Below are 13,115 nucleotides of genomic sequence, written 5' to 3' on the forward strand. Positions count from 1 at the left end.
GTCCTTAGATTTGGTGACTAAAAGATCACCTTTATTTTTGAACTTGGCAGTTTCAGTAGAATGATAAGGTCAGAGGTCACACCAAAGGGAGTTCAGAGTGAGAGAAAAGGAAGCACGGAGATGGGAGGTGGATTATTGAGCGGTTAGAAACAGCAAGAACATTTTATCCAGTCTAATTGAAATGCAGATTACAAGAAGGTTAAGACACACACACACACACACACCCCTAAATATCTGTGTACATCAATCTATCTACCATCTCTTTTGGGGGCAACTAGGTGGCACAATGGATAGAGTGCCAGCCCTGGAGTCAGGAAGATCTGAGTTCAAATCCAGCCCCAGACCCTTACAAGTTGTGTGACCCCGGGCAAGTCACTTAATCTTGTTTGCTTCAGTTTCCTCATTTGCATAATGAGCAAGAGAAGGAAATGGCAAACTGCTTCAGTAACTTTGCCAAGAAAACCTCGAATGGTGTCACAAAGAATTAGAAATGACTAAACAACAAAATCTGTTGACAGATAGGTTTTTGTGACAACGTTCTCCTGGTTTTCCCCCTTCTCGTCCTACTGCCGCTCCTTACGTCTCCTTTGCTAGATTCTGATCCAGGTCACCCCACTAATCATGGGTGTCCTCCAAGGCTCTCTGTCCCAGGCCATCTTCTCTCCATACAGCGGTCATCTCTTATCTATAGGGATGATTCTTAAATTGATTTTTCTAGTCCCAACCTTTCCTGACTTCCATTACATATTACATATTCTATTATATAAGCAGTAGGAATATAAAATATATCTAAATCCACACAACACACACATATACGTTTACATGCACAAGACATGTGTGTATGCACACATGCCTATGTGGGCATATACACATATATGTACACATATATTATACATACACAAAGAAGGTTGGGGTCAGGTTGTGAAGGGCTTTAAATTTTTTTTTCTTCTTTTTGGAGGGGGGAAGGTAGGGCAATTGGGGTTAAGTGTGACCTAAGGTCACAGGGTTAGTTTTTGGTTTCAAGTGTCTTGAGGCTGCATTTGAAGTCAGGTCCTCCTGACTCCAGGGCCAGTGCTCTATTCACTGTGCCACCTAGCTGCCCCAGGGCTTTACAATCTTAACTGAGGTGTTTATATTTTACCTTAAAAGCAATTAGGAGACAAGGGAATTTACTGGGTAAAGGACTGACATGGTCAGTCCTGCTCTTTAGAAAGATTATTTTGGCAGCTGTGTGGACGACAGAGTGGATAGAAGATAGACGTGAGCCTGGGAGGCAAATCAGGAGGCTGTTGCAACAGGCTAGGGAGGGATGCTGAGGACCTATACTAGAATGGTGGTGGTATAACCAGAGATAAGGGATGGATTCAAGAGTTGTTATGGAGGTAGGAAATGCAAGATCTGGCAATTGATTAGATATGTAGGGTGAGGAAAAATGAAGAGATAAGGATAATGCCAAGGCTTAAACATGGGTTACTGGAGGGATGGCACCTTTAACAGAAAGGGGAAGAGGGGTGGGCCTGAGAGAAAAAAATGAAGAGGTGAGTTCTGGACATGTTGAGTTTGAGATGTTTAGAGTTAAGAAAATCAACAATGTTCTTAGCCATATGTCTTTACTAAATTATGTCACCTCTATCCTCTTCAGCCTTTCTGTAGATATAATTTGGCAAATTACTTAACAGTTTTTAGCCTAGGCTTTGATAAAAAATGAGGTTTTACTATACAGCTCAACACAATATTCTCTGCATCTCAAATATCCTCTCCCTTACCTGCCGTCCTGTCTCCTTATGGACAGCAGGGATTCTTTCTTCTCCACTTAGGGAGCCCATATCCAATTTTCCTGGTTCTTTACAACGCTGTCTTCTCTGCTTCGGTTTGTCTGAAAAACTCTAAGAAGCAAAGAGAGCAAATATTAAAATGTTAAACTACTCTCCTGCTGCTTTCTGAGGATCTGGCTGCTAGTCTTATGTTACTGTCTCTTTCATTACACTTTTTTTCTAAGAGCCTGATATCAAATTAAACAGCATTAAAGACACCGGGAGCTAGCCCATGCTGGGTCCTCCTCTTTGCCTTTTCATTCTTTTCTGTGTGGAAAAGTAGATCAAAGTATCAATGTTTAGTAGAAAGTAAAACACGATGATTTAAAGTTGCATTTATCAAAATTTTAAAAACAAATGTTAAAAGCTGTTTTTACATGTGACTGGGGAAAAATAAAATACTAAACCAAAAAAAATAAAGTTTTATTTGCTGTGCAGTAGAAAGAGCTTAGGTTGTTTTCTGTTTGCTCCAGCCTCTAAATAGGCTAGAGATAGCTAACCTTGGAAGAGTCTTTGTGGTACCAAGCACCCACCAACCTTTTTCCTCTGCATTTTTCCAATCACCTTGTCCCTTACATACATATGTGCTTGTCCTCTTTTTACTTGGGGGAAGGTTAGGGGTAGAGGGGCTTTCTGTCTCTGAGCCTTCTCCCCTTCTTTTTTTTTATAAACTCCTTTACATGGTTTCTTAGTGTAGTGGATCGAAGGTCAAGGGAGTGAGGCTGATAGTTAATGGAGAAGAGAGAAATTAAAAAGGAGAAATTTCATAAGGTGATTATATTCTTCCAAACCACTGGCCAAGGGATGATACTACCAAGGTAAAATAGAAGGAAAAGTGCCTAAAAGACAGCTTTGAGGACAAGCAGTGATTTAAAAACAACAACAAAACATCACAAACTAAAAATCATAATAACATTAGCTAACCTATTTCATCATTTGATTTCCCATGAAACCACATAACCTAAATGTCACAATGTGAGTGCGTTAAGTTGAGGTATCAAAGAAGTGTTAGTGAGGACAGTTCTTTCATTAGGTTTCAGCTGCATTCATTTCTTCATAGATGTTACTGACTTGTAAGTTATAGTTAGAGGATTACTGGGTAAAGCAAAGGTCTTGGAACCTCACACAAAAGGACTTTCTTTTTAAGTGACACCTCTAGTCTTCATACAGTTCACTGAAACATATTCCACACTACTCTTTCCAATAAGCTCTTGATCTCAAACTGAATCAAGTCACATGGAAGTGTGTAGAAGATACACATCAAGTTTCTACTTACTGTCCCAAAGGTAGGAACTTCTATTGTATAATCAGATTGTTGCCTTAACCAATCCAACAGACTCTTGTTGGGAATTGTCTTCTCGGCTGGGATACTGGTTGTTGTGACTGTGTGAGGAGATGAGGTAGCCGAGATTGGCCCATCGGGGAGGGTGCTGCTTGGCGAGGGTTGCTCTTGATCTTCTTGGACCTCCTAACAAGAAGAGACGAAAAGAAATGAGTATCTAGAAATAAGCAATGTGTAAATGTACTGGAATGGTTACTGGACTTAAAGTAAGAAGATGGGTTCAAATCTAGACTTTGATTTTTATTATCTATGGGCCTTTACTCTCCCTGAGCATTATTTCCATGTCTAGAAGATGGGGTAATATTACTTATGCTACCTGTCTCATAAAATTGCTGTTCTGATAGCATTTTACAGAACACAGAGGCCTATAAAATGTGAATGAATAAGTATTAATAGCAGAATAAGAGAATTTCCTTTTTAAAAAAGTGTCCCATAAGTTTTTCTTTAACTGTTTTCATTTTTCTTTACCTTTACAATTAGAGTTTCAGTAACAATCTTAGTATACAAAGATAAAATAAAGGCAGTGTTCCAAAAATCACAGAAGACTTTTTTTTTTTAAATGAGGTAGATTAAAAATAAAGCACAGTTCTGTATAGCAAAATCTCATTGACTGGACATGCTGACTGCCAAAGTAAGCTACTTGGAGAACCATAGAGAGCCAACAAATCATTTTAAATATTCTATAGATATTAGGGTGGGAGGGAGGAGGGAACAAGGCAGGAAGAAGACTATTATCAGTATTAATTACTCCTTAAATATCCAATGCAAATACCATATTGCTCTAGTTGCCTGGAACAGTTATATAGAAATTACAAAATATAATTTTTGCTCACTGAGCTTAAAATTTTAAAAGGGAGTCATGTACAGAGAAATGTAATGGTGTTTCATGAAACACAACTGTTCAAATGATAGTCAGGAACTACTTCTAGAAAAAGAGCCTCTGAGTCTTAAAAAAATTTACTTTTTACAAAGAGGAAATCTTGAATGCTAAAAGGTTAAGTGATATAACTCAGTATTCAAAGGTTACTGCTGCATTAGAATCTTGAAATACTGTTTCTTAATCTTCAGATCTCAATGGTAGCTCCTCAGAAAACACTTAAGTGACCTAAGCATTCCTTCCAGGGGCATAATAAACCTACCAAAATTCCTGTCTGAAGCGTTCTATCCTTCAAAAAGATGAGGTCCATTCCTCCTTCTACATTTTTTCTTCTCCCTCTTCGTCTCCTCATGGCAGCATCATCTCTTCGTAAGGTTCCATTGACAATCTGTCCTGTAACAGGGTGAATTAACCCAGCTTGCAAAATTCCAGACAAATCCATACCAAGGGATCCTTGGAGGGTGCTGACTGTCCCAATCTTGGGTGTGCTGGTGCTCAATGGAAAAGGGGAAGTGGTTGCTGGAGACCCATCAGGTGTGCAAGAGAGGTCTATGGCTGACTCCCCACGCCAGCCATTGAGCACAATAGGCGGGTGTCCATGGGAAGCAGAGAACTGCTCTAGGTTCCGAGACTTCAAATCTCTCTCCATATCAAACTCATAGGGTCGTCTGTGCTTCCGTTCATCCTTGGCAAATACTGGAGCCAGGAAACCTTCCTATTAATATAAAATGTAGAATAACATTAATATTTTATTTTCAGAGAATTTCTTACATACAAAGACAACTCTGTAATTTAGGCAAGTGGTGGCTCTCATATGGATGCAGAAAAAAGGCTTCTGTTAGAAGACAGAGGATTGTTCTTGTCTTTCTGACCCCCTATAGTAAGAGATTGTTTCTTGGGTTTTTAAAATTGCCTTGCTTCATGGTCCAACCAGGTTAAAAAGCACCGATAGGAGAATGTTCATCACTGATGGTCAATGAGACTTAAAAAGTGGTTTCTACAATACAGTTTCTGTGTCAAGTCTTCAAGGCCCTAATTCTCAACCTAATACCCAATTTGGTTAAAGGAAGCAGCAATGTCTTCCCCAAATTAACCCTCTTCCACTGAGACAAAGTACTTTTGGTCCCTCTCAGAAATTGAGAGAAAGTCTTTCTCCTATGTTTGTGTGGGGAGAGGCCCCATTCTTTGAATTACTTGTTCTCCTTGTAGGTCATTATAGTGCCTTTTGGATAGATACTAAGTAAGAATACGTATGTTCCAAGAAACCATTAAATTCTCTGCTGGAAAAAAAACAACAACATTATTTTGTTGATGCCTTTTGTTTTTAACTACTCACTCTTGCTCCCCTGACAGAATCATTTAAAACAATTAAAAATACCCAATACAGAAACTTGAATGGAAATAATTATGATGCTTATTTAGTCTTTGCAGTCCCCAACCTCTGTTGTGGGGGTAGAGGCACATTCTGTTGTTTCTTCGCTAGCACCTTTATTATTCTCATGATTATTTCCCATTACTCACAGTGTACCTTCCTTCTGGTGATTACTGCATTTGCATTATTAGAACCATTATCTATTGTATTTTTGGTTCTGCTTATTCCCCATCAGTTCAAACAAACTTTCCCAAGTTTTGTTTTTTGCTAAATTCCTCAGATTCATCATTTATTACTGAATAATAATATTCCATTATGCTAATATATAATTTTTCCCCAGTTATTCCTCAATCGATAGATGCCCACTTTGTTTTTAATTCTTTGCTACCAAAAGAATGTTGCTATGAATACTTTGGCACAGGACAGATCTTTGTTTCTATCTTTGATGTCTCTAGGAAATATACCCAGAAGGGTGAACCACTGTCACTTTTCTTTCATAATTTCAAATAGAAATCCAGAATGGTAGGACCACTTCACAGTTCTCCTAACAGTATATATCAGGGTACCTGTGATCCTCTGCTTTTTTTTGGTGGTGGGGCACATACAGTGTTGCTTCTTTTAACAAAAGGATAAGAGTTTTAAAAAGCAATAACAAAACAAATACTCTAAATCTCTTCTGTTCTTTGCTAATGTACATACATAGGTTTTTATTAAGTCAGTGTCCCTCCAGGAAAACACGTTAGGTGAAATGTTACAGAGAACAGTTGGGAACTGAAAAATAAGAACAATGTTACAAATGTCCATGACAGCCAAAGTCTTTAATACCTAAATGTAAAGTAGGTATTTACAGAGGCTATGTCGTTTTAATAATGGTAAATATTATTGGTAATATAATGGTAATGGTAAAATAGATTGGTGATAAGGATGGTCATAAACAAAACAATGACAGATACTTAGGAGAAATACCACTAGGTTTCTGTGCTAGATTATAGTTACCAGTGACCAAACCTGTAACTTGGGTGATCTGTCAATTGAAATTAAACCTAGATTTCATGATACTAAAGTGAATTTGGTTAGATAATATACCAATAATACTATTTTGAAATGGTACTTAACAGAGCAAGGTATACCTATATATTTTATTCTGTGTTCTGCTATTTTTCATTTAACATTTCATGTAATTTTCATGTATTTTTTTAATGAATAAATCTTCTGATCCATTTTTTTTTGGAGTGCAGAATCTCAAAGAGACCTCAGAAGGCCATTCAGTTCAGACTTCATTTGAACACGAAGCTCCTGTATGATAAATCTGACAAATGGTCTTTACCTGAAGATTTCTAGTGAGGTGGTATCTAAGACCTTCTAAGTCAGCTAATTCCACTTCTGAATAGTTTTAATATTAATAAATTGTTTCTTTTATCAAACCTAAGTCTGCCTCACTTCCAGTCCTACTTTCTTGGGCCAGCCAGAACAGGTGTACCGTTTTCCACATATGATAGCTCTTCAAATACTTGGGAATGAATGATGATCATGTTTTCCCTAATTTTTTTCTTCTGCAGGTTGAACACTATTAATTTCTTCAGCCTTCTTGTATGGTATCACCTTTAGGTTCTTCACCATCTTGGTTGTCCCTCTCTCCTCCCCTCCCATCAATGTCCTCTCCATCTGACCGAAGTTCTTAAAATATGATGCCTGGAAGACAATATTCGATATTCCAGATGTTGTGTGGTCTGGATGGAGTACAGAGGGGCTATCACCCCTATTTAGTCCTGAATACTATGCCACTCTTACTGAAGTTTCAGGTTGGATCAGCTGTTTTGGTTGCTGTATCACACTGATGATTTATGTGCATCTGAGCCGCTCTGTGGGGCTGGCTTTTTGTAGGGTTAGACTGTCTGTGAAGCTAAGCTTGCTCCTCCTAGGGTTTGGTGTCTTGACTGCATGGGTTCATATATTGCTAGGTTGGACAAAAAAATGATTTGGTGGTTGTGTGGGCTCCTTACCAGGCTTTACTGCTGTTGGATGAGGTCAAGTTGTCACTGGGCAGTGGTTGTTCACTGTCCAGGCAGCCTGTTCTGCCACAGGGCAAAAACAGCTGAACAGCTGGACTAAGCACACTGCTCATCTTAGAGTACAGCATCTCTGCTGGACAAGCTGATCAACTAGTCTTCTGGATTCTTTTTAATGAACAGCTTCAGTTTTTCTCCCACTTTCAGTCACTGGCTTGACTGGACCCTACTACACATTCTTCAACTGGAGTATTACCACGCTTTTTTTCAGCTGGATGGCTACAAGGCTCTTTCAACTAAGGCAATGACCCTTGGTTTAGGATTACAGAAATGCCTCTCCTTTAACTTTCTGAGAGTCTCAGCCCTGAGGTAGTCATCATTAGGCAGGAGAAAGATCACTTCTTATATTGTTTCTTATAAACTTCTGATCTCATCTTTTCCTTGAGAAGTTTTTTTTTTTAATTCCAGATGTGTTTATCTCTCTTAAATATGGCCCAACACTCTAGCCTGTGGAGGTCTTTTATTTTTTTGGTTACTGACTCTGTCATCCTGTATATTAGCTATGCCTACTATTTTTGTGTCATTTGTAAAGTTGGTAAGGGAATAATTTCTGGTTGTTTTGAATGATTATTCTTCTTTGGTTGGGTCCAGTGTTTCAATATTTGAGTCTACTTACCTGTATAATCATTTAGTCTACCTCTTACCTTGTCTACATGCTCAAATATTTTACTTTAATTTAAACTATATCTATTCTATTTATGAATTTATTATACATACCCCAAGCCAATTGTGCCGCCATTGACCAGGGAACTAGTCTAGGATGGCTGTATAGGAATTCCAGCAGAGGACCATCAGAAAAACTGTCAACCTGAATATGAGTACCCATATAACAATATGCTCTTGTAATACTGATAGAAAGTTCCTTAAGGGCAGAGATAGTGTTCTATATGTGATAGGCATTTATGATACATGTTTATTGTATTTGTATCATTTTCTATTCTATGTGCTATTTCTTTGTGTATGTGTCTTAGGACCTCATTAAATTTTAAGCCCTTTAAAAGCTGGAGCCATGCATTCATCTTTGTGTGTGTCTCACTAGTTATTGTGCATCATACATAGCAAACACTCAACAAATGTTTGTGGATTGATGAGTGAATATTCTGAGAGAGTCTATAGACTTGTCCTTTACACCATCATTTACTTAACTACTTTCCTATTGTGGGATCCTTGGGCTGTTCCCAGAACAGGTTTCTGCAGATTATTACATTTTTGTGTGGCTGAAGTGGAAGGGGCCAGAAATATGAAGAAGAGGCACTCATTCTTTAGAGTTATGTTCCCTGAGGTAAAAGGGTAATAAACTCTGCACATGCTATCTGATCATTCTCTAGGTCTACACTAGTTTACAGTACCACAACCAATGGACTTAGTTCCCCAGAAACACCGGACTTTATTACTTAATTAATTTGTCAGATTAATAGGCATTTAACATCATATTAGTAGGGTGTCTGGCAAACAATAAGTGCTTAAAATCTTTTTCATTCATTAAAATTGTTTAGATTTTTCATTTTTTCATTGCTATTGAGGCTCTGCATTATGGTTCTGCACTTCATTCAGTGCAAACTGTTCTCCCCTTGAGAATAATATTATGCATTTGTATTCTAATCTCTTCTCATTTTCTTGACACATTAATATTTCACTGTACTTGGTATAGTGGAAACAACAATAAAGTAGGAACTGAAGTCCTGCATCTTACCCCAATTCTGCCCGCAGCCAGTGTGGCCCTGTGTTTAGGGCTACCCTCTGTCTCCCAGCTTTCCTACCCAAGACGTTCCAACCAAAGGACAAATAAGACAATAGAATTGCTCTGACAAAGTATTATGGAAATACCCTCTGTCTGCCCTGGAGATGCAGAACCAATGGATTTCCAAATTCTCTGAGACCAAAATGTCTCAAAATGAAATGGAGAGTTATCCAGTAGATAAGCAGAAAATGTTTATGAACAGTTTTCAAAAGAAAAGATTGTAAACTATAAATAATCATATAAAAACATTACCCAAATTACTAATAAGAAAAATATAAATTAAAACAACTCTTAAGGTTTCACCTTACATCCTACAAACTATCAAAAGTGACAAGTAGGAGCAGTTAATGCTATAGAGGCTATGGGAAAACAGCTACACAAATATACCATTGGCGGAACTCTTAAATATAAGTTAAACTATTCATAACAATTTGGAATTATATGTAAGAAAAAATATTAAACCACTTATTCTCTTTGACCCAGTGATCCTTCTCAAGGATGTCAAAGTCAGAAATAAAAGATTAATATAAACCACAGTATTCAATGGCAGAAAAAACCCAGTAGTATGTTAATAGAATGGAATAGAATTGTGGAGTAAGAACTGATGAATATGAAGACTTTGGGCTAATGCAGAGAGTAAGCAGAACCAGAAAAATACATGCAATAAGTATAGCAAGAGAAATGAAAAGATCATTAAAAGGAACTCCAAGTCTGAGTTACTGAAGAGTCAATATTTGTCCCAGAGAGTAAATAATCAAGTATACTTTCCCTCTCATGAAAGAGAAGTAGGGAATTAATAAGGCAACATGCTGTACACACACAGTTATTAGATATAGCCCATTAGCTATTTTTCTATTGCTGTTGTTATTGTTATAAGGTAAGGTTCAATTTGGGGGCTGGGGGGAAGGGGTAGTAATATTTCCAGAAATGACTCTGTTGTAAAGACAAAAAGGCATTAGTAGAAAGCATTTTAATAAAATGAAATGGACTGCCCCACTGTGAGATTAGCTAAGATCATTTTTCTCACCTGGATGTATTACTTTGGGATGTCTTTGACTGACTTCTCCATCATGCATATACGTACCCCTCTCTATCCTCCCAGCTTTTCAGCTTCCTTTTTGTCTTTCCCCATTAGATAATAAACTCCTCAAAGGCAGGGACTGTCTTTTTTTTTTGTCATTGTAGCCCTAGAACTTAGCATAGCACCTGGATCATTTGTTGTTGTTGATCAGTCATTTCTAATTCTTTGTGACCCCATTTGAGGTTTTCTTGGAGAGATACTGGAATGATTTGCCATTTCCTTCTCTAGCTCATTTTGCAGATGAGGAAAATGAGGCAAACAAGGTTAAGTGACTTGCCCAGGGTCATATGGCTAGTAAGTATCTGAGGCTGGATTTTAACTCAGGTCTTCCTAACTCCAGGCCCAGCACTCTATCTACTAGTTGTCTCAGCTTATAGTAGGCAATTAATAAATGTTTACTGAGATGCCTTTGAGATTTCAAACCCAGATGACTAAAAGGATTATTCTCTTAGAGACTGACAGTATCGTATTTATAAAGACAACTTTCAAACATCTATCTATAGCCACATATTTTTCACTTGATAGCTTAACTTGCATATTTACTGTCTGTAAAGCACTAAGGAAAGAAGGACAAAAAACCCAGTCCCTGACTTTAAGAAGTTCACATTTTACTAAAGGACAAAATATGTAGATATAAGAGTACAAGAAACTTGAGGAGATAAAGAAGACTCTATAGGGAAGAAATAGCCTGGTATTAGTCAGCATTTGGCATAGTACTGGGCACACAGTAAGGGTTTAAAAAATGTCTGTTGACTTGACATTTAGTGAAATTCCTAATAATGCTATGTAATGAAATTTCTGTTGAATCAACAAATGAAGCAATCAAGCAGAAGCAGCTATCAACATCTCCTCATTTGGGGTCAACACCATTACCTGCCCTCTCACCTTTGGGATCTGTGTGGCTAATGCAGCTCCATTGCTGAAGTTGGGGCCTGGTGTTTCTTGCTCTGCAAGGCTGTTTCGTGAGCTAGGACTGCTGATTAACACTGGAGCAGGCACTGTGCTTGGCATTTCATATTGTTGGCTAGAAGGCCACTTGCCCTTTAAGACTGCATGGCAGATGTTATCTATGCGGTTAATTATCACTCGATCCTGCAAATAAGAATGGCAACAGCAAATCTCTTACACTAGCACTGGGTAGCAGAAACTTAAATACAGTAAATGTAAATTCACAAATATTTTCTCCTTAGCACTTCCTTTGAGAGAATTTGAATAGGTTATGGCGAGACTAGGTGAAGGAAAGGGCTAGAGTACACACTTCAAACCACTGCATGGCAATATTTAAAAGCACATAAATACTTCAGAGGGCAGAGAGATGAGAATGAACGTATAGTCATTCATGACCAATATTTCCTCAAAACTGACTGTGCCCACTTTAGACTGTGTGATTATAATGTGCCATTTCTGACGCACAAACTAACTGGCCAACTGTGACTATAACTGGAAGAACTAATCGATTCTAATAAAGCTAAAACATTTAGCTGTGAGTTATTAAAACTATGTAGATGTTAAACATGTGTGTGTATATGTGTAGAGACAGCTATCTAGATCAAGACAGAAATTCTTGCTAACCATGATATATATCATCCTATGTATAAAGTGACTTGGATTTGTAGTCAGAGGACCTGGGTTCAAATCCCAGCTCTTACCATTGGTGTGACCTTGGGCAAGTCCCTCAACCTTTCTGGACTGTTTCCTCATGTGCAAAATGAGGGGGTTGGGCTAAATGACCTTTAAGACCTTTTCCCAGTTCTAAATATATTTTACCAATTTAACATTTCTCAGGTCCTATGACTAAAAAAATCCTCCTAAAAGTTTATTACTTGACAATCCTACTAAAATTCAACAAAAATAAGAAGTACCACCTACATAGCTCTAAAATATAAGTTCCTGGTGACTGAAATAGGTGTATTAGGAATTTCTTATCTAGAAAGTTTGATTCTGCAAAATTTTATAGCTTCATTTTCTTACCACATACTCCTAAAAAGATAAGTTAAAAAACCCCATAACCTTTATAATCTTTAAAATAAGTATTAAATATTTTTTAAAAATAAAAATGTTGATGAAATAATGTTACTTAGCTTGATGTACCCTTGGCTGAGATCTTGCTAGTTTTAAAGAATTAAGTCTTAAACAGCATTTGCTGCAATGGTTATAAATATCAATCATGAAGCATATGAGACCAGTGAGCCAACAGAAAGCCAAACTAAAGCAAAGACAACTCTTAGGGAATACTTTCTGCCAGTGGTTAGGGGGTATGTGTGCATGGAGATGGGTATCGTCACAGACTATCTTTTTAGGCTCCAAATTCTGAAGTTTTGTTGATGTGTCCCAGATCTTGATCCCATTACTGGGACACCAAATATCCTGTGTTTAGCTCTGAGTGCTCTTAATGGGCATCATAATGTTTGGAAGGCACCTTTGGCCATTCGGAGAAGGAATAAAGAGTTTTTTCTTGTAGAAGTTGGGCGATGGTTGGTGCTCGGACTTCCTGGAGTTCGTCCCCAATGTCCCCTGCTATTCCAGATGTAGAGCTCTTACTTTCTTCTTCAGAGTATTTTCCTGGATAATCTGAGAATATAAAAATGTGCAGATGAGTTCCATACCATTAACCAAGATCACAATATTCAATTTATACTTTCCTCTCTTTTTGGTGGTGTTGATGGTGGTAGGAGACTGAGTACTCCTATTTTGCACAGGCTAAAAGTACACCAGACACTGATGGGCCTATTCCCTAAACTGATCAGCACACAAGTTTTTCCAATCTGGCCTGGTTAGCCCCTCTCCTTAGGCAGCTTGGTGGCCCTCCACTCCCAGAG

At 37.9% G+C, this 13,115-nt stretch overlaps 1 protein-coding gene across 3 annotated transcripts in view; it reads right to left on the bottom strand.

Annotated features, from left to right (window-relative positions):
* The window catches only part of CHD6 (chromodomain helicase DNA binding protein 6), a 199,037-nt gene that overhangs the window by 13,692 nt on the left and 172,230 nt on the right, over window positions 1-13,115 (bottom strand). For 2 of the 3 annotated variants that reach the window (XM_069063587.1, XM_069063586.1), the window contains exons 32-36: window positions 12,716-12,867; window positions 11,182-11,388; window positions 4,296-4,748; window positions 3,091-3,282; window positions 1,767-1,886 (exon numbers count right to left, since the gene is read on the bottom strand). In XM_069063587.1, coding sequence (XP_068919688.1) covers window positions 1,767-1,886; window positions 3,091-3,282; window positions 4,296-4,748; window positions 11,182-11,388; window positions 12,716-12,867 — 1,124 coding nt within the window. The remainder of the gene's footprint in view (window positions 1-1,766; window positions 1,887-3,090; window positions 3,283-4,295; window positions 4,749-11,181; window positions 11,389-12,715; window positions 12,868-13,115) is intronic. The other variant, XM_069063588.1, reaches the window with a different exon arrangement.

Source organism: Petaurus breviceps, unplaced genomic scaffold (assembly GCF_028583685.1).
Source record: "Petaurus breviceps papuanus isolate PSGF00001 unplaced genomic scaffold, PetGlider_PUasm1.0 90591, whole genome shotgun sequence".
NCBI lineage: Eukaryota > Metazoa > Chordata > Mammalia > Diprotodontia > Petauridae > Petaurus > Petaurus breviceps.